Source organism: Aulostomus chinensis, chromosome 12 (assembly GCF_037954235.1).
Source record: "Aulostomus chinensis isolate RoL2024-O1b breed Wild chromosome 12, RoL_Achi_v1.0, whole genome shotgun sequence".
In the NCBI taxonomy this organism is placed as follows: Eukaryota; Metazoa; Chordata; class Actinopteri; order Syngnathiformes; family Aulostomidae; genus Aulostomus; species Aulostomus chinensis.
The window spans coordinates 14,147,527-14,168,473 of NC_141331.1; the positions used below are offsets into that span (position 1 = coordinate 14,147,527).

Consider the following 20,947-nt stretch of genomic DNA (forward strand, 5'->3'; position numbering starts at 1 on the left):
TCAAGTTGATTCCATGTGAGAAAGAAAATCCTGAAACTCAACATCTGATGTTTGGACCTTCAGTTCTCTAACTCACTCTGGACCTGGGGGGGGTCCCATCAGTGCTCAGGTATGAGAAATCCAAGTTTCGAAACATGAGTGGAGCAGTAAAGGTGAGGATCATTACTACCACCAGTGTCCCTACTGACACTGGTGTGGAAATCAATAATAACATGATTTATATGCACGTAGTTCTGCATACTACTGAACACACACACACACATACACATACACACACACATACACATACACACACACACACACACACACACACACACACATATATATATATATATACTGTATATATATATATATATATATATATACAGTATATATATATGTATATATACATACATACATACATACATACATATATATCACTTTGTAAATTAAAGGAACTAAAAGTGATGTACTAGAACAAGACAAGAGCACACAGAATTATAAGACCTGACTCACCCCTAATCATGGTGTGACTGTATCACTGAGTGATTCTCGTCCTGCCTGCTGCCTGATACACGGTGTTACCTAGCCTGCAGTGCTCTGGAGTGGTTCCTGAAATAGTTCCTGAGGTGTCCAGATGTGGAGCAGCAGGTACAGACAAGACTCAAGCATGCGATGACTAACTGTTACAAACTGGCTAAATTGACTGGTATGAAAAGTGGAAGAAAAAAACCAACAACACTTAACTAACTTCCACCACTCCTGCTATAATATCTTGTCAGAGTTGAATTCAGCATTTTACATAACTGATTAGATTTCATTGGAAAGGTGGACTGCCAACCACTGCTGCTCCTGGAAGGAAACAAACGGGACTGAGACATTGAGAGTTATCATTATTATTATTATAATAGTAGGAGAAGCTATCGTATATCCACAAGGTTGTTTGTGTTATGCATTTTTAACGTTAATACATTTATGAAACTTTTATCATAATCTTAACAAACCAAAAAACAAATGAGAGTTGCCTTTAAAAAAAAAACAAAAGAAAGAAAGAAAGAAGTGCTTTGCTCGCGGCTATCTTGTTATACTGCTTTGTGACCACTGAGTGGCACTGTTTTGTCTCAGCAGTGGGATGCGTTTGCTTTCTCAAAAACACTCGACTCCCCAGCGGTCAGTACACCAGAGTTCATGAAGACGTCTGAAAAAATACCTGTGACGTCGAACAACACTTCTGACTTTATTACAGAAATCCATTGTGTTGCACATCACAAAAAATAATGCGTGTTTTCCATCAAAAGATTGTTCCAGAATAAAGTAATAACATACTTTATTACGTTATTATGGAACAGGGTCATAAAGTATGTTATTACTTTATTCAGAAAAGTAAAGTAATAACATAATAACATACTTTAGTTTGATATGTATTTGATGAGAAAACTAATAATCTATTTTTTAAACTATTGAAGGTAAAACAATTGGAAAAAATGCACAGTAATGAAAGACAACATCAAAAATATCACAACTTGCATTTCAGACACAAACTCCTCAACATTTGGAATGATCTTTTGGAAAATATGACTTCACATTAGAGCCTTCAGGAGAAACAGAGAGAGAAAGGGTTTTAAAAACGATATTATTAGCATTTATATTATTTTTCACAGACTTCATGATGTTATCTGTTTTATTTCCCTCGTGCAAATTTGTGATAGAACAGCAAGTGTAGAATATTTAAACATACAGTGGTTAAGGAGTGTTTGGGGGAGAACTGAGGAGAGCAAATGTTTGCAAACTACTCGGACCCTGACCCTCACAATAAAGGTAGCAGAGCGTTGCAGCCGTGATAGTGCTGAAGCATGCAAATGTTGTGCAAATACTCTAATAGGCTGATCCAAACTGATCCCAATCTAAATCTGAATTCAGCTAGTTTATAAAAATGTTTTCATGATTTGAAATTTTGTACATTTGATTTAATTTCCGTAATCTCATGACAACTTGAGTAACCGCCCACTTTGGGACGGCCTTTGATTAATGAGTTACTTTTTGGCGGAGGGGTAGAAAAGCACTCTCACTGTTTCACACAAACATTCACAAACAAACGCAGAGCCCCTCTGGTGTTCGACCCTCCGAATCATCAGACAAACTACTCACACGATACAGGCTAGAAACTGTAGCAACTCTGACAGTTGCACCACATCCAAACTGTCGGCCAAGCCAGGGTGTAATGAAGATCAACAAGAAGGAGATGTGTCTTCAGCGTGTTAACATTCATATGGTGAGGCTAAACATTCCCATTAACATTATCCAGTCCAGTCTCACTGTACTAACTGCCTTTTTAACTTCCCCCACCCATTGCTCTTTGCATTAAAAAGTTATATTGTAAGCACGTGGAGACGTCATGTATGTTGAGGAGGAATAATACAACATACAAAACTTTTTGTACGCATCTGCATCTGATTTGTTGCTTTTCAAATTGCAAAATTACAAATTAAGGAAAACTCTTTTCTGTTCCAACAAGCGTCTCAGTGAAACAGTGAGCCTGCAGGCTTTAAAAATAAAACAAAATAAACCAAACAAAGAAAAAAACAACCATAAAACTTAAAAATCTTTAACAGAACCCAGGATGTATGTACGGTGGCCCACAGAGCGACAAAAACACCAACACCATAAAGAGAAGAATAAAAAAAGAGTTGATGTAACTTACAGGTATGATGGATAAAAAAAAATCAACTCATCTGATTTGGTTTAGTGGCTTCTAACAAAATAAAAAAATCAAATGATTATAATCCAATTGAAACCTGAAACCAACTAAAGTAAAAATCATAGAAAAACAACAACAAACTAAAAACATTTTGTAAAGTATGGTGTCTTAAAACAACAATCAAAAACCATCTAAAAAAACAAAACCCTATAATTGTAGGTTTGGTGGTCTAAAAAAATAAAAAGGAGAAAAAAGAATAAACAAGTATGAAATTCAATACATGTACACATTGGCCATACATTGAGACTAGGATAAGAAAAATGACAAAAATGTGCTTTTTATCTGACTCAAAAAACAGACAAAACAGAGGACACAAAAATCATTTTTATAAGGTAGCTTTAAAAAAAACAACCCAATAACAATGGGGTGAGGATCTTAAACAAACAACTTATTTGTCTTTATTCGTGGGGGCTTAGAAAATTCAGAAACTATACACAAAGGAAAAAAAGATTTTAAAAAGCTGACGTAAATTCAATTGATTCTTAAATGTATCATTTTGCACAGAGACATTCAAACACTGAACTGTGTAAACTTGAAGAAAACACAAATTTCACCGTAGGGGGACTCATATCTTTTTGCAACATCTTCTTACGCAAACAAAGTTCAGTTCACTACAAGAAATAGTTGATATCAATATGATGATATTAACTGTTGACCATATTTTCTAAAAACCTGCGAAGCCAGTTAGAACCTGTTGAAACACTGGAGATAAATGCTGTACAAAGGGAAAAAAAATATGTCCACAACTCCAGTCCAGTTATGTCTGCATAGAACTTGTTCCCTCAGTTTAGTAATGAAATGTGACAAGATTTAACTTGTTCAAAAAATACAAATAGCTAAGTTGAGAGAACCTATTCTACCTTGTGGCCCCATGTTAACTAAATTGAGGGGGAAAATCATGTTATTTGGGCATTAATATATTTAATCAACGGAACAAGTTATATCTTGTGGACGCATTGGCTGTGTTGAGGGAACAAATTAAAACTTGTGGACATGTATTACTGAAGATAAGTCAACAAATTATATCATAAGGCCTCTAGGTAACTAAAATGAGGGAACAAATATCTTGTCTTATCTTACATGGCGTCATTAAAAAAAAAAGTATTTTTTTCCCTCTCTATGTTTTTAAATCTATTCCCTAAAATTCTCTCTGGCTGCCCCAGGGAGTTAGGGGGCAGTGCTTTGCTGGGGGTGTAAAAGTGGGCTATTCAGACCGCTTGGGGGACCCGGGTATCTGAGCTGTTGCTGGGGGAGGAGGAGCTTCATTGGAGGAAGTAGCTCCTCAGATTGGATGTGTGTGTGTGTATGTATGTATGTATGTGTGTGTGTATGTGTGAGAGAGCAGTTACCTCCATAGTGAGGGAGTCGCGAATCACTGGATTGTGAAGCTAAATACATCCCCAGGAGGAAGCCTCTGACGACTCGCTCTAAAGGACTTAAACTTTAGTGGTTTAGTGTTTCCCTCGGTATAGGTTGAAGCGGTGCAGCCGGTCCAGAAGCAAGCATTATGCATTCAGACTGCAGGCTGCTATGGGCAGAGCGGTAATGGTGGGCTGGGGACCGACAGGGGCCGGGGTTCTCGTCCTGTCGATTCTCATCATTCTCACTCCGGAAGGCTGCGGAGCGCAGAAAGGTCGGTGCTAACCTCCACAGCTGCGGTGACAACCGGGTAAAGTGGCGTGTAACCGCAGGGACACGCGGCCATGGTGGTTTTACAGTGTGAGCACAGACTTGTAGATGTTTAACTAAACAAACCTGAAGCACTATGTGTTGTTATTGTGGGACAAAGTTACCTTACATGGCCCTGAGTACGTGGTATTCTTCATGATTTACACCGCCTGCTGCCGCCCGTAAATCGGCGAGGACTGGTGTGGTGAAACCAGGAGAACCGGTTCCATTAAACTGTGTCTGTCCAGGAACAAGAAATGCTTGGTGGCTCAATTGCTAGCTGAATTCAACCATGCCTCTAAACAAGTTGTTAAAAGTTATAAGTCACAGTATTTCACTTGTTTGCGGCTCCAAGTGCGCAGGGTTCCTTTAAATTGCCCGATTTTCTAACGGAGCCTGTCTTTATGTTCACCCTACGTGACAACAGCACGTTTCTGGCATTGTTACCCCTTTTCTCTTTCTTTTCACACCTATTTTGAATGTTCCTCATGCTAATTGTACATTTATAACCAGCCTGATACAGAGGCCAGATGTTTCTTACACCCCACTGAACCCAGAACTAATATTTTGGATAGTTTTAAAGCAAACGGGCTCAGGTGGTTGAAAATTGGGGGTGGGGTAGCAGTGGGGGTATGGTTGTAAACACGTGGACAGTTTGTTATACCCTAAAATTTCAACTCAGGTAGTTCACGTTGGATTACATGTATCTTGGGATATGTAGTTTGTTGTTGTAGAGCTGATTAAAGTGCGGTGATGGTTCAGATTGGGGGGAGGGGGGGGGATTTTGGTTTGTTTTTGACCATGAGAGAGTCTGTAGGATGTAATCTGAACTGCTGCTCAACACCATGGAGTTGCTCAGTATCATTCATGAGTCAGAGTGAGGGAAGCAGCTGTGTTTTTGTCCTCTTCATCTGGGTAATGTCCACTGAGAAGAGTCTTGCGTAACACAGATAAACATCTCCTAAAAAAATAAAAATACCGGACAAAAAAAACAACACGATGTATTAGGGAAGAGTTTTGAAAAATTAATGAGTCCTAAAATTGTGAAAAAGTAGTTGTTAAAGCTAGAAACAAAGCCGATGGCTACTTACAAAATTACAATAAAACTCTCGGCAAATCAAAGTAAAACATTCGGCTTTGACCCCAAGTGCCTATAATTTCACCCCATTTTTGTTTCATAATCTGACATTTCAGATCAACAAATCTTCACCCTCTTAAAATAATTGCCTAAGTCATTTTTTCCCAAGTTTTTTTCAGAAAATGCAAAAAAAAATGGAGACAAAACATCAGGAGCTGATTTAGGCAAAAAAATAAGTTAAAAAACATGACTTAGGCAATTATATTAAGAATGATGAGATGGACGTATGTCTGATTTATGGAATGATCCAGAGAAAAGCCTGTTACATGAGAATCTTAAGAACTTCCCCAAAATATTAACAGGCTTCTAATGAAAAGTAGTCCTGCTAGATTAGAGAAGTTTTTTACGACCCATTTCCAAAACCAAGGGATGGATTTCAATGAATTTTTTTTCTTCTAAATATTACAAACGTTTGCCACTGGTCTGCACACTCTTGAGTGCCCTCTAATTTTTTTCCCCCTATAGATTGAAAATGTGACCTTTTCTCTCCAAATCAGTGCTGGTTCTTGAACTTGCTCTGAACACTTTCCCACCGGTTTCGAGCGGAACCATTGCATCATTGAGGGAGGGTGTTGCGCAGTGCGCACCAGGAGCTTGTCTCCAGAGCTGTCCAAGCACCCAACTACTCTGATCACTTTCTTCACAGCTGTTTGTCGCTTTTCATGTGCACATCCAAGCATAACACCTCAAACATCATCCAGTGTGTGTGTGTGTGTGTGTGTATATATAAAAAATATATATTTACTCTTCAAAATAGAAGTTTGATGTTGAAAAACATACTTCAATAGACGTAATACCCTCTTTCAGCACTGCTGGCGGACTTTGCTGCCTGATTTGAGTGGAATTCTCATTGTAGCTAAAAACGCCTTGCAAATGTTTTGGGTGTAAATCAGCCTTAAACTGGCAAACGCAAGCATTCACTGATGTTTTGTTCATGCTGTGTTAATGGTGCTTAAACAAACTATGTAATCTAGTGCAAACATCTGGTTCGTTCATGTTTTTAATAGTTCTTGGATAACAATGGAGGTCTGTAGAACCTGCCTATCAGGCAGTGCTTGTTAACAGGAGCCTTTCATTGTTAATTTTGCTCTTTTAATGACATTTATGACAAAATTAAATGTCTTAAATGTTGTGGTTTTTGTGTTTCCCAGGTGATGGCTGTGGCCCCAGTTTGCTCGGCCCCACCAGTGGGACCCTGTGCTCTCTTGGTTACCCGGCGACGTACCCCAACAACACCGTGTGCGAGTGGGAGATCAGCGTTCCTCGTGGCAAACGGATCCACTTTTGCTTTGCTGAGCTGGACATAGAAGACAGCGACTGCCAGGTCAACTACCTCCGCCTGTACAATGGCATCGGACCTGAGAGGAGTGAGATTGGTGGGTGACCTGCTGTTGCAAGACAGTCACTGTTTATATTTACATGCAAAGAAGAAGAAACCCGATGACTTATTCTACATTTCATCAGCTTTAACTTGCAGAATATAGAAACATCCACTGCAAGAACCTGGTTACTGTGAAACCTTTAAGCCCTGGGCTCCCACCATGGTTTTGCACCAAGTAAATCTGATATTTCCAGGTAGTGTTCAGTACTTCAAACCAACATATATGGTGGTATTCCTGTCATTTTCAGTGATCAGACTTTTTTTTTTAATAAATTCATTCTGAAGAATGAGGGGGGGGGGGCATGACTGCTGTGAGTATAATGACCTCTCCTGTCATCCCTCCATTCTTCCACTATTGCAGTATTTTACAGAGTGTTTGTTGACATGAGGTTAAAGAAAAACACCTGGTTTCTGCAGTGCATGTAAATACAGTGACTGACAATGCGCTGGTCACATGATGAGCATTCAGTCATAATCCGTCTCATACCTCACGAGTGTTGCCGGGCACACTTCCGCTGTCTGAGATTAAAAGCGATAACTGAAATATTACACCTGTAGGTGTCACTGGACGGGCGGTGGATGTGAAATTCAGCTGCAAGGTTCTTTCTTTGACATTGCCACGATGTAGGGAAGAATATTAGGATCAGGCATGCGGAAAAACAAGTAACGGTTGTTCTTATGTCAAGAAGACAAGAAGTCAAGAAGAAATGTCAAGAACTGAAGGGATGATATGCCATTTTTTAGGTGTGTGTGTGCGCGCGCGCACGCACATGTGTTGTCTGTCCTCCTCAGAGCCAGGCAAGAAGGTACATCCCCTTCTCCAGATGAGAGACAGAGACACTGGCTGATTGCTAGTTAGCTTCGCACAATGAATAGAAGTGGGTGGGAAGTGTTAGCATACCTCAGGTTCAGGATCTTGGTTTATCAACAAGTAATGCTCCATATGCTCTCATATCAAGACATCTATGATTGGAAGTAGCAGTCACTCCTCTTGTGGTCAAAATATTGTGTATATTTGGCTGTAGCATGAACATGCCGTGTCAAATTACAATGCTCGGTCAGTCATGTAGTTGTGACTATGAATCTGTTTCTTAAAGTACAATCTCTTGTAATTTTTAAATAATTATTTAATGGTTAATTTTTATTTTCCCAACCTGAGTTGATAGATACAGGCAAATTGCAGTGTATTTGATGAGTTTTCAAAGAGGTATGCTAACACCTCCCACGCACAACCATTCATGGTGCTAAGCTAACTAGCGGTCAGCTGATGTCTGGGTGTCTTTACTCCCTCATCCAGCACAGAGGAGGGGAGGGGATCTCTCTGCTTGTCTGGCTCTGGGGAAGATGGACACTTTGTATGTATCCCACAAACTGCGTGTGTTCCTTCAAGCCAGAAAAAAGGTATCAGACCTCAAATACCATCAGAATCAATCAACTTGATCAATACTCTTGTTGTGTCCTCTCGCTATTGTGCAACGGTGTAACCATCAACACTCTCATATTCCTCAGTTCCACTGATTTAAGTTTGCACAAATTCCACCTCCTCCAAGTTTGTGTGGTGTCCTCCTCTGAACAGATGTAATTTTGAACACAGTCAAAAAAAAATCTGTAGAAGTTTTGTTCTTTCTAAATCCCTGGTGCCTTCTGTAGTGATGAGATTAGAACTGTCTGCAAATGACGATATGTTCTTATTACCACGACAACAAATATCTTTTTTCTGCTCCAAGCCCTTTATTAGCTCTTGTGACAGTCACAGTAACAACTCTGAACAATATCTTTCTGCTTTATGTAGATGATTTATGTTTTATTGGATTTATAGGGCTGATGCCAAAATTAGCAGAAAAAACAACTATTGGATTTTTCTTAAAGACTAATTGATGATTGATGTCATCCAACTAAATATGAGATGACTTCTCTACTAAACCACTTCCCTATCCAGCTAGTTCAGTTGTGGCTTTGTTCTGAACCATTTTCCTATCAAAAGGCTTATTTTCTTGCTTTTAAAAACAGGTCCCCTTTATCTATAATGCTGGAACTGCTGCCAAGGCAGTGAATAAAGCAAATACACCATAAACTCTCAGCTGTGCTCACATACTAGTGTCCTCTCAAGGTATAAAAGTAGCGACGTGGCCAGCTAGTTAGCTAATAGAATGAGTTGTCGGAAGTGACTAAAAGATGGGGAATATTTTTATTTTCCAATACTGCACTTAAGTAACTAGGTAACAACGTGGCGGCAACACTCAGCAGACTGTGATTCACCACCACACTATCTATATTTGTCACAACCTTGCAATAACTGGCCGTGAAGACTGTACTTGAGCCTGCCTAAGTTATTTTACCAACCCAAGTTTGTATGTTCGTTTCACCTCTCAGGCTTCAGTAACTAACCAGAACTTTTTTTGTCTTGTGTCTTCCTTGCATCATGTGGCTGGCGGTGTTGCGCAACAGTGAAATACTGCGGGTTGAAGCTGAAGGTGAAAGAACGAATTGAGTCCACTGGCAACCAGGTCACCGTCCAGTTCATGAGTGGGACCCATCACACTGGACGTGGATTCTACCTGTCCTACTCCACCACAGAACACACAGGTAGAACCCTCCTACACTTGTCTGCATCAAGTTCCCTGTTGGCCCTGTTTTGGGCTCTCCGGTTCTCGGTATCCTGTGGAGAAGACGGCATTCCTGAATTGGACTCTAAATCTATAGTTTCACTGCCAGTTTTGCCACTGGAATTTATTCCTTCGTACACTGAAGTGAAAAATTACATCATGGCCACATTCCATTTCGGTGCAGCGGTACCTTGCTGGAGCTCAAATGTGAGGCTGATGATAGTTGTTTGATTCTAAGGTGGTCAGTTTTGGACAGTTTACCTAAACAGCTCTGTGGTACACAGTATTACCGACTGATTAAAGTTCAGTCTGTAGGGCCTGGAGAGACATAAGAGTGTTTCCCATTATTGACTTTGAGCATTTTTCATCTTTGTTTGATTGCTCTGGTCTCAGTCAGTTCATGAGTTTGCCAACCTGGAGCGTTCTCTTGTTGGTTTGTTCATTTGCCTTTACAGATAACCTGCATTTAACAAAGTAAAAACAACAACATATACCTGAATCCTAAAACCTGAAAATGAATTACACCCAACAAACAAATTATTGGATGTAGTTGAAAACCCTTTTCATGCTTTTGTGCATCGTTGCCGTTTATCAGCAAGGGCTGTTTGGGTCGATCAAAATTGGTTTGCTTGTAGGTTCAATTAAAGTGATAGATAAGACCAAACAAATGCTTTGGAAAAGCTAAATACAGCAACATTTGTTTCCAAATCAAATTAAAAAAACAAACAAACAAAAACAATCTGCTTAAAAATTATGCTTGTAGACAAAATAAGTAATGCGATCTGGAAAAAAAAAAGCAGCAGAAACTCAATCAGCGAAACCGCATATTTGACACAAACAGACGACCTCGGTTTCTGAAAACTTCTTAAAAAAACTGCTCAAACACCATGAGTTTTAGTCCGGGTGATAAAAATATCAGCACTTCTAGACCCTCAAAAGATCGACATACAGCTGGAACAGTTCCATAATTAACATGATGGACACGACTGTGTTATTACAGGAATGCGCACCCACTGTTGTTTTTAACGTCACTGTCCGTAAAACACAGTCACACATTCTGGTCTAAAACAGGATTCTCTTTTCAATAAGAGCACTGTGGATGAGGACGATGTAATTGCTATTTTGAACAGCATGCTATGTCATGTGGAACAGTTTCAGTCATTTCTAATAAACAGATAATTAAAGCCACAAGCAGAGGAAGGCAGCGGCAGTGTTTCGAAGGCCCCATATTAAACCAGTCTGCTGTATTTCAAGAATCAGCTTGATTTTTTTTTTTTTTTTCCCCTCCTGGAATTCTGTATGAATATTTTTCCTGTAGATGTTTTCATCAGATTTTATTATCGTGGCGAAATAAAACAATACGAAAGATTCCAAATGTCATCCTACCTATTGGTCCATATTATGGATGTTCTCCGTCTGCCTCGGCTGCTTTATTTTTTGCTGTCCAATCAACTCATCAGACGATAACTAATCAGGAAACTCTGCAGTTGTGCACCCTGACCTTCATTTAATATTCTGACCCGTATTTACATGCAGAGGCTTTCTTATGTGATATTGTTTTGTTTTTGTTTTGCTTCAATATTGTGTCTGATAGGTGTTCGTCTAGCTATCAATGTGTGTTTGCGAAGACCGTAATTTGTATCATTCAGTTTAGGGAAACATTGGCACAGAAAATCAGTGGACTTTTCCAAATGTTTTAAAATTCAACTTGTTTGTTTTCCAGTATGAACAAATATCATTTAAATTTGTTTTTATAAAGGTAATATCGTCATTGGAAATGATTGGCTATCAGCCAAATCCGTAAAATATTGTCATGTCCGATATCAGCACAAAACCAAATATGGCACTTCCTTGATTTAGAAATTTGACGGTTCCTGTCCGTGTCTGGTGTTACACCAAAGTAATCGGTGAATGCAGTGTACTCTGCCATGGTCTGATACGACGTTAACCTCCATGCCTGTCTATTTTACTTCAATTTAAATTGTGTTAAATCTCATTGTAGAGCTGCACACACTGACCTGAACGACCAGCCTCTTTCACACAGCCTGCTCTAGGTGGGAATATTAGGCGACTAGTGGAGTCACCACGGAGGCAGAACCACGTCAGACGTCAATGACGTTGGCATGCTTCTTAAAGTCACACACTCAGGCAGCATTATGCAGGTTTTGTCTCATTTATTTGAAAAAGTAGTTTAGATTTGTCAATCGATTTTTTGGGGGGTTCACTTAAGCGTTTTCCTCTTTGCTTTTTACTGATGCAGGTGCTACCTCTTCCAACAGCAGCATGTTCCGATGAAGGCTTTTCATGGGTGCAACTCATTTGGGAAAGGAAAATGATTTTGTGGTCAGGAAAGACGAGGAGAAACCTGTTGTGACACAGCTTGTTTGCCTCTTGCAGATCTAATCACCTGCCTGGACAAAGGAACTGATTTCCCCGAGGCTGAGTTTAGGTAAATAAGGTTTGCTGTGTGGGGATGTTTGTGCTGTGATCAAGCTGTCACATGTTCATTGTGTGTGTGTGTGTGTGTGTGTGTGTGTGTGTGTGTGTGTCTCTCTCTCTCTCTCTCTCTCTCTCTCTCTCTCTCTCTCTCTGTCTGCAGTAAATATTGTCCAGCAGGCTGCTTGACATCTACAGAGGAGATTTCTGGAACTATACCAAATGGTTACAGAGAGGTGAGAACAATCAGTAAGACAATCACATCCCAGTCGAGTTTTCCTGCCTTTTGTTAATCCCCGATTCTGGGTTTTTATTTGATTTATTGCTAAGACAGCTGCCAGCAGAAGGTCCTGGCTCGAAACTATAAATTAAGTTGAAGTGAGAAAATACAACTCCTGAGATTAACGTGACCCGCACATTCACCAATATAATCTGGACCCTGACATCCTTATCAACCCTGATGCAACCCTCAAGATGACCTCAGGACACACCAGCCGTCCCTTATACCTACTGATGTTTTCCAGCAGACTGTGTATGCGTACGCTCGCATTTTTTTTAGCCTGTGACCAAAGCTTCAACTAACTCGACAGCAGGATTTATGCGTGACACACAGCAAGGCTACTTTATCGTGGATTTTAATCTCCCAAATGATCTGTGAGCTTTCCAGTTGACTTCTGTTACTGCCTGTTGTACTGATGTATTGTTGATTCTTTACCGATTTACTTTGGCGGAAGCGTTTGCCGTCGCTGTAAATGTTTGAATTTGTGCATTAAAATCCTGGTAGAAAACGCTGTGGAACATTCAACCAGCAAATCTAAAAACTGTCTTCATAAACTAACTAGGAAATCTTTCGTTTTTCTGACAACAAGTTGGTTCCTCAGCAGAAAACTCTCCCTCAAGTGGACAGACACATGCCTCTGAGATGTCAAACTAAATTCACATCAGCCAAAACACACGTCTGATTCATTTAGAAACAAGTGACAGCAGCTTTGTAACGGCTCATCTGACTTTATTCCCAGATCACGTGTGGTTCAACTAATTTGACTAGACTGGACACAACCAAAGCCACCTCAGACTGGTCAACTATGACTGCTAGTGCAGCTGTGACTCCCCGACCATCAACAAACGGGCATCGCTGCTCATACAGGCATAGGATATTATCTCATGAATGGCTATGGCAGCAGTCATTTAAATGTAAAATCTTTTATTTTAAAGTGACAACCGCAGTGAGGCAAACCTTCGATGACTCCCATGAGAGCCACCAGACCATCAGCATTTTCTTACTCATGTTTTCATGACCTCTCTACTCTATTTTTTTCCTTTATCACCTTCCCTTGCTGAGCTGCAAGTCTGCATATCTTTCCGTTTGATTCATTTAAGGCCTCCCTCTCTTCCTTGTGTAAACGGGCCCCTGCTCTGTGGTATGTGAGTCCTGGACTTGATGACCTCACAGTGCCCCCGCTGCGCTGCGTGAGGTCATAGGCGCTGAGTTTCTGACTGTTGACTTCATGATGGGTCGTTGACGGAGGGAGGGGTGTTGCTGGCTGCAGGGATGACAGGGAGGAGTGGCGGGGTGTGCTTCGGGGAGTGCGGTGCCCCACAGGAACAGAGGAGGGGCTGGGTCAGAGGGTGAAAGGGAGGTGAGATAATAGTTTGGCTGAAAATAATAGCCGTCTAATCCAGTCCAGCTGCAAGTCACTGCCGAGCAGAGCTGTGTGATAAGTGAGTGAGTTGAGAAGTGGGAGGAAACTTGAGTGTGCATGTGTGTTTCTGTTTTTTCATGTGGGAATGTGATTAATTCATGCATGTCATCTTAGGAGTGAATATGCATCACAGCATTGTCTCAGAGGTCATTAAGCCTGCTGTGCACTCTGAAGTTTGTTTTGAGGATTTTCTTGTATTGTTATCTATTTGTGTGTGTGTGTGTGTGTGTGTGTGTGTGTGTGTGTGTGTGTGTAGGCCAGGTGAAGCAGTTTGGAGCAGAATTTGGGGTTTGGTATGACCGCCGGTAGTATGTGGTGTGTGTGTTTTTGAAAAGTTTAAGAGTCACAGGGTGAGTGTTGACGGCTTGCGGCAGCAGTGACTGCTGGAGGTGAATACATGCGTGTGCACGCGTGTCACTCTGTGGGTCAGCAGAGTTTTTCCACAACCTTGTCAGCGGTGAATTCCATCGAGGGTCTTTTCCAGTAATAAAGTTCCACCTCACTCAAGCAGCTGTTCACGGGAAGGAGCCGGTGGCCAAGAGTGGAATCAGGCTTTTGTCAATGTCTCAGTGATGTGGCAGCACATTTGAAGTGGAATGCAGCCGGCGGTGAATCATTACCTGTGCCACTCGGTATTCCCTCTCCTCTGGGAGGTGACATCATGCTGATTCATCAGCTCTTATCTGCCACAGTCTGAAGGTTAAGATCCCACTGAAGGACTGACTGAATCATTCTCTCCAGAGAATGCTGCTAGCTTTGCATTTAATGAAGTATCACGGAGGAATGATTTATTTCAATCTAAGTGTGCTGCTGTCAACGCACACACGCCTGCTACAGAATGAGCTCAGCAGACTGCAAAATATATAAGCAAATATACTGAGTTCTAAGTTTTGTTAATTGAATTTAAAAGCTGCTTCATCAGAGTAGATAAGGGCTGATGGCAGTTATTTTAATAAGTAGTTCAGGCTTGATCTTATAGATACAAGATTTCATGGCAGTTACAAATTAATATTGGGATTTTTTTTTAGCTGATGTTTTGATTAATGGTGTAGTGTCGTTTCCATTTTAGTTGAAAATCATGTTGATGGTAGTGTGAGATGTTTTCGGAGGTTTGTAGAAGACCAGTTGCATGCTGGGATACCTCTACAGCACCACAGTGCCTCATTAATGGCATTTTGAGTCACATTTGAACTTTAGAAAATATTGCACCCCCTGTTAGTTGAAGATTGCATCAGCGAATAATCCAGTTTTTTATAAAATTTCAATATATTGTTTCAGCCATAGTGGCAATCCAATCTTTATACCCAAAACCAAAAAACACCTAGAAAACTGAGTCCTCTGCACACATCCGAAGCCTTAGCTTGTCAATCAGCTATCAGGCTAATTTGACTAATCAATCAAATGCGTAAACACCAGCAACAACTCATAAAGGTCTAACCAGGATCTGTGCTCCCTGTCTTTCTCCAGTCATCGCCTCTGTGCGTGGCAGCCGTGCATGCAGGCGTAGTGTCCAACGCTGTGGGGGGGAAGATCAGCGTGGTCAACAGCAAAGGCATCCCTCACTACGAGGGCACACTGGCTAACAATGTCACGTCCACTGGGTAAGTTCTCCACACACCACGCAACGCACAAGCCTCAAGGATGTGCTGCCTCTCATCCTGTATGTATACTTGATCATCTAATCCTTTTCACCCCTCCTCCCCCTCCTCCCCCCAGAGGAACTTTGTCAAACAGTCTCTTCACCTTCAGGACAAAGGGTGAGTTGTTTTAGACGTCCTACTACATCTGAGTCATCCTGTAAATGTACTTATTTATGGTCAGCATCTGCAGAAAAGTGCTGCACAGATAAAACAGCTCAGTGCTCTTTCCGAAATAAAAGCATGTCAGTGACATGTGTGAATAAACATCATAACTCTGAGGGCATTTAGGTTAACCCTTTGAATCATTTAAAAAAATGGCTGCGTGTGTTGAGCTATATTTCAGTACATTACATTATTAAGCAGATATTTTGGGCCACATTAAATGCACAGCATAGTTTTGGTGTGAGATACCATGAAGAGGAATGAATAACAATTGTTGAGGAAGGATTTTTATGAAGACAGGTAAGTTAGTTTCAAACTACATTAGATGTCAGCATACCAAGGGATGAAACAGGAAGTCGACACGCTGCTGGAGACAAAGCACAGCTTACTTAATTCTGGCAGATGAATGTCTGATGTACATTCATAGTCCCCACTGCCTCTTAAATGGTAAAAGGACTCTGTAGTGGTTTTCCAACACACTACTCAAAGCAATGTTGCTTCATTCTCTCTCTCACACACACACACACACACACACACACACACACTGAAGGTTACCTTGCAAGGTGCCACCCTATTCATTAGGTGCAACTAGGGGTTAAACTGCTTTGCTACCTGCCTGCGAGACTAAAATGAGGGCTGAAAAGTGGTGCGTTAACAAATTTGTTCATTAGAAAATTTCCTGAATGAGGCCAATAGTTCTGTCAGGTTCTTCCTCAGCATTTATCTAAATGGAGCTGTAGAAACTGTAAAATAATATTGGAGTCTGGTGCACGTCATGTGACGCTGAATAGTGTTTAAGTGGTCATTAATGATGCTTGCCTTTGCTAATAGGCTGCTATGGAACTCTTGGCTTGGAGTCTGGTGGCGTTGCTGACATTCAGCTGTCCGCCTCGTCTGTGTGGGAGTGGAACAATATCATCGGTCAGCACAGTGTGTGGGCACCATCAGGGGCGCGGCTTAAGAAGGCGGGGCTGCCATGGGCTCCTGCTCACAATGACCAGCAGCAGTGGCTGCAGGTGGACCTGAAGAGGGAGAAGAGGATAACAGGTACACAACCACCACTCTTAGTTTAAACTAAGGATTGTGCTGAGCTCACAAATGAAGCTTTTTTTTTCTAGTAGAATACAGTAACGACAATGTCCATGATTGCTCTGTCCATGTAGGTATTACTACCACTGGCTCTACTCTTAGAGAGTACCAGTACTACGTTTCAGCGTACCGGATCCTGTACAGTTCTGACGGCCAGCAGTGGTACATCTACAAGGAAGCTAATTCTACACAAGACATGGTAACACAAGATCAATACACACCGCCTGCTCAACCATCACGTCATCGGCTTTCATTTAGTACAAATTGAACAAAATGTCAACTTAAGAAGGCTGCAGGGTCACATAGTTGGATTGTTTCCATAGCAACTGGTATTGACTAAGGGATGTTTATGGCAGGAAATGAGAGCAGCTGGTGGTCTGAGTGAAGTGCTGTGGTAGACAGTGGGCCATCAATAATGGATGGATATGGATGGAGTGGCTGGGTGTCATTAGTGTGGCATGTTGGAAAATAATAATCACACAGTTTATTCACAGGCTCAATTGATAGTTGCACTGATGATTAGGTAAAAGAGAATGTTCTGATTTTTGTGTCAGGTTTTCCAAGGCAACATCAACTACCTGCAGGAGGTGAGGAATAATTTCATCCCCCCAATTAAGGCTCGGTTTGTGAGGATCAATCCGACACTATGGCACCAGAGGATTGCCATTAAGTTCGAGCTGCTCGGTTGCCAAGTTCCCATAGGTAAGTAGACAAGGTCGACATGTAAACAAATACATGCAGTGAGTTGATTTTTATTTCTTAAAAACGATGTTAAACTCTTTTCATTTTTCACAGAGAGGCCATGGACCCCTCGTCTCAACTCACGCCCTGGAGGGACCAAACGGCCTCCTCAGCTGGGCCAAACCACACACACCCCAGACATCAGGAATACGACCATGCCTCCACACACTGGGAAAGGTGGGTCTGCTGTTAATGAAGCAGTTGCTTTGATCGTAGACGAATCATGTGGTGTTTATTGAAGTGCTGTTGCTCGTAGATGTGGCGCTGGCTGCTGTTCTGGTGCCCGTGTTAGTCATGGTTCTGACAGCGGTCATCTTGGTGGTTTGTGCCTGGCACTGGAAGAACAGGTATGTGTTATCATGGGTATGCAAAGTCCTTGAAACACTGTCGTTGCTTCCTCTGGCTCAACATTTCGCTCTCGACAGGAAGAAGAGCTCTGAAGGAACATATGACCTTCCTCACTGGGATCGCACAGGTACGTCACGGAGGAGAGGTTTAGCGGATCTCAGGTTTACGAGGAGTTCTTGTCACTAAACCTTGTACGTTTGCTGCAGATTGGTGGAAAAGTATGAAGCAGCTGCTGCCATCCAAGATGATGGAGGCCGAAGACTCTGTTCGGTACAGCAGCAGCGAGGTGGGCCGGTTAACGGGGAGAGGCGCTGTCACTAGACTACACGCTGAACCTGCAGGTACACGCTGACTACTGAAGTAACAAACACCCTCCCTTCACCCCCAAACACCCACTCACACCTGGATTTTGTAGGAAACAGTACAATCCTCATTGATTGCCAGGCCAAAGAGAGGTATATCTCAGCTGCTGCTCTGATCGGTGGTGACAGACGGACACAAGATTATCTGAGCTGTTTCTGTTGCAAGGATGCCTCATGGCAGGCTTCTGTAAGAGAGCCTTCAGGAAAATAGTTGACCGAGTAAAAAGTGACAGAGTCCACAGGCAATCCAGCAGACAAGAGTAGAGGACTGGTTAGTACTTATGGCTTATATCCAAGATATCTGGGTTACAATACTTTGTTTTGCTTTTAGCTTACATTAAATTGTTGGGGTGTCGCCATGTGGTAAGGTTTAGATTTAAACTAGAGCCTTTCAAAAAATTAATCACATATTCCAAAGACTTTGAGACAAACTCCTCCGTTGTGTGGTGGACGAGCTTATTTATTTGCCTCGCACGCCAACGCTGTAAAGGCACTTGTGGGCTGCCCAGCAGTTCTGTTGAACCAGCAAACAATCTGAGCTACAACTTGTTTTTATAGTCTTCACACAGCCCGGCATGCTAACTGTCTGCTAGCTGCCGTTCAGCTCTCACAGAGGCTCCAATGCTGACAACAACAAACCTGTCAATAACATGTCAGAGGAGGGCAAAAAAGAGAAAGAGGAGGAAGACAGCCAAACTGGTCCTCTGGCACTGAACTGTTATTTTTCGTTAATTTTTCGCATTTAAAGCATTTGTGCATAAAACTTGTCTGGCAGTGTGGTTGCTAGGTAACCTAATAAGTTTTAAGTTGTTATTGTACTATGACATGCTCTCTTTTTCAGAATATGCCCAGCCGCTGGTGAGTGGTGTGACAACATTAGGCGCACGGTCAACTTTTAAACCGGACGAGGGTCCAGGATACACTGACCCTGACCTGTACGATGCTCCCATCGCGCCAGACGTATACCACGCCTACGCAGAACCCCTGCCAGCTTCAGGAGCTGAATACGCTACGCCCATTGTGGTTGATATGGGTTGCCACCCAGCGGGGGGCTCCTCTTTGAACCAGGCCACCACAGTTTGTAGTTTCATGGGTGCTGCACCCACCTCTCTGGTCACACGGACAGACAGTGGTCAATCAGGGAGGTTGGCATATGATACACCCAAAAATGTCACTGGACAAGCCACACCCACTGAGGACCTGACCTATCAGGTGCCTCAGTGTAGCACTCAGAAGCCAGTGGGAGGGAGCTAGAGAGCAGAGAGTCGGGATACACATGGCCTTAATCTGACCCTCACTGCAAACAGGAGGAGGTGGAGGAAGAGGCGGCGGCGGCAGAGGCGTGAACCTGTGAGAGCTTGATTCTTGAATGAACACTACCTTAGCTTTAGATTCACCCGGAGATGTCTGTATTGCCTCAATGTTTCTGCATGGCCACAATCTTGCTTGTGTTAGTGCCATTACAGTCCTATCACTGAAACCACAACGATGAATGTGTTTGTGCCTGAGAGGAGGCGATGGACGGAGGAGTCAAGGGAGAGGAGGAGGAGGAGGAGATTTCAAAAAAGAGAGTTTACTACTGTTTGATAGATTTTTGTCCCTGCTCTGTGATTCTTGGTAGTTCTTGTGAAACTGTGATTTACATTTTTCCATTTTATTCTGTTACATACTGAACTGAAATGTACATTCATCTGAGGGGTTAGCTCATTGAATCAAGTGCATGTTGCATTACGTAACAAACACACATACACACAGTTAAAGAATTCCTCTTCGGTACGTTTTATCTTACCTTGTTTGAAAGCATGACTTGAAATTGTGTATATTTCTAGTAATTCCATACTACCAACCTGCTAAAACTCAAATTATCTAGTGATATTTATTTTTGATTTCACATCCTGCTGATTCTCTTAAATAGCCCACCACTACCCTCACTTAGATGGCAAAATTGTGGGTGTAACACTGTTGCATCACGACGCTGTGAGTGACGGTTCAACCCTGTCCAGAGATGTTGTCAGTTAACTTGAAAAGGCAGGTGATGAATTTTCCCCAAAGAGATCAAACTATTAGTACAAGTGAAGACCAAACGTTGCCTTTTCTGTGTTAATGCCCAACACATCCAGTTTTCACTATGGTGCCAACCTTGCAATTCAGCCATACAAACACAAACTCAGTCTTAATAGAGGAAATAAATCTTGGTTGTTGTTGTTGTTGTTGTTTTTTTCTCCAAAAAGACCATTAATGACATGTATGGGAGCACATTTTGGCCACTTAAATACAACAAAGTCATAATAATAAAATTGGGTCGTCATTATTTTGAGGTAAAGTCAGATTTAAGTCAGACTTAAAATCTCTTAATTCTGAATTCACATTTTTGTTTTTTACTGGCAGAAATGGGCCTCCACAGTTGTGTCCTGCCAAAAAGGTACAGAGAAGATGGGTAAATGTTACAGTTGATGGTTCTAGTAGAGGTTTCCTGTATGTTTGTCCTGAACTTTTTCTCAGTTGTATTTGCATCATGTTGATTGTCACGTGTTGAAATGGGTGTTTGATCTGTCCTAACAGGGTGTCACTTGATCCTTCTTGTATTTATGTCTGTGTGTTGTTGTAGTTGTTTTGTTTGAATGGCATTTAGATGTTGGACATGTTAATTGTGTGTAGCACCGGTGGTTATTAAAAAGGTCCACAGTAGACTGCATTCCTCTCCTCTGGTACTGACTGGACCAAACCCTAGGGGGCAGCAGTACAGACAGAGGAGAAAAACACAACACGCTGCTTTAACTTGACAGAGCTGTGCAAACGATCGTGCTTTGATTATGACCAATAACCGAAGCAATCTATCGACAGTTTTGGTGCTCCCTGGTTACAGAGGGGCTGTTAATGTGGCTCACACTGATTGTATATAGAGAAATAAAGAGTTTTTAAAAGAAAGCTGTCAT

The 20,947-nt window shown here is 41.7% G+C and overlaps 1 protein-coding gene across 1 annotated transcript; it reads left to right on the forward strand.

The window, feature by feature from the left end:
* The first annotated feature begins 3,997 nt into the window (after positions 1 to 3,997).
* Positions 3,998 to 20,943, forward strand: dcbld2 (discoidin, CUB and LCCL domain containing 2). Its single transcript, XM_086220325.1, has 15 exons — positions 3,998 to 4,370; positions 6,695 to 6,919; positions 9,373 to 9,510; positions 11,928 to 11,979; positions 12,130 to 12,202; positions 15,137 to 15,270; positions 15,386 to 15,426; positions 16,303 to 16,518; positions 16,635 to 16,759; positions 17,115 to 17,262; positions 17,356 to 17,478; positions 17,558 to 17,648; positions 17,727 to 17,776; positions 17,856 to 17,990; positions 18,853 to 20,943. Exons 1-15 carry the CDS (start codon positions 4,268 to 4,270, stop codon positions 19,263 to 19,265), a joined length of 2,067 nt encoding a protein of 688 aa, XP_086076451.1. The 5' UTR covers positions 3,998 to 4,267; the 3' UTR covers positions 19,266 to 20,943.
* Positions 20,944 to 20,947: the final 4 nt, after the last annotated feature.

Coding starts and splice junctions, on each gene's coding strand:
- dcbld2 (XM_086220325.1), top strand. CDS start 4,268: ATGGGCAGAGCGGTAATGGTGGGCTGGGGACCGACAGGGGCCGGGGTT. Junction 16,760..17,114: donor CTAATTCTACACAAGACATG/GTAACACAAGAT, acceptor TTTTTGTGTCAG/GTTTTCCAAGGCAACATCAA. Junction 17,263..17,355: donor CGGTTGCCAAGTTCCCATAG/GTAAGTAGACAA, acceptor CATTTTTCACAG/AGAGGCCATGGACCCCTCGT.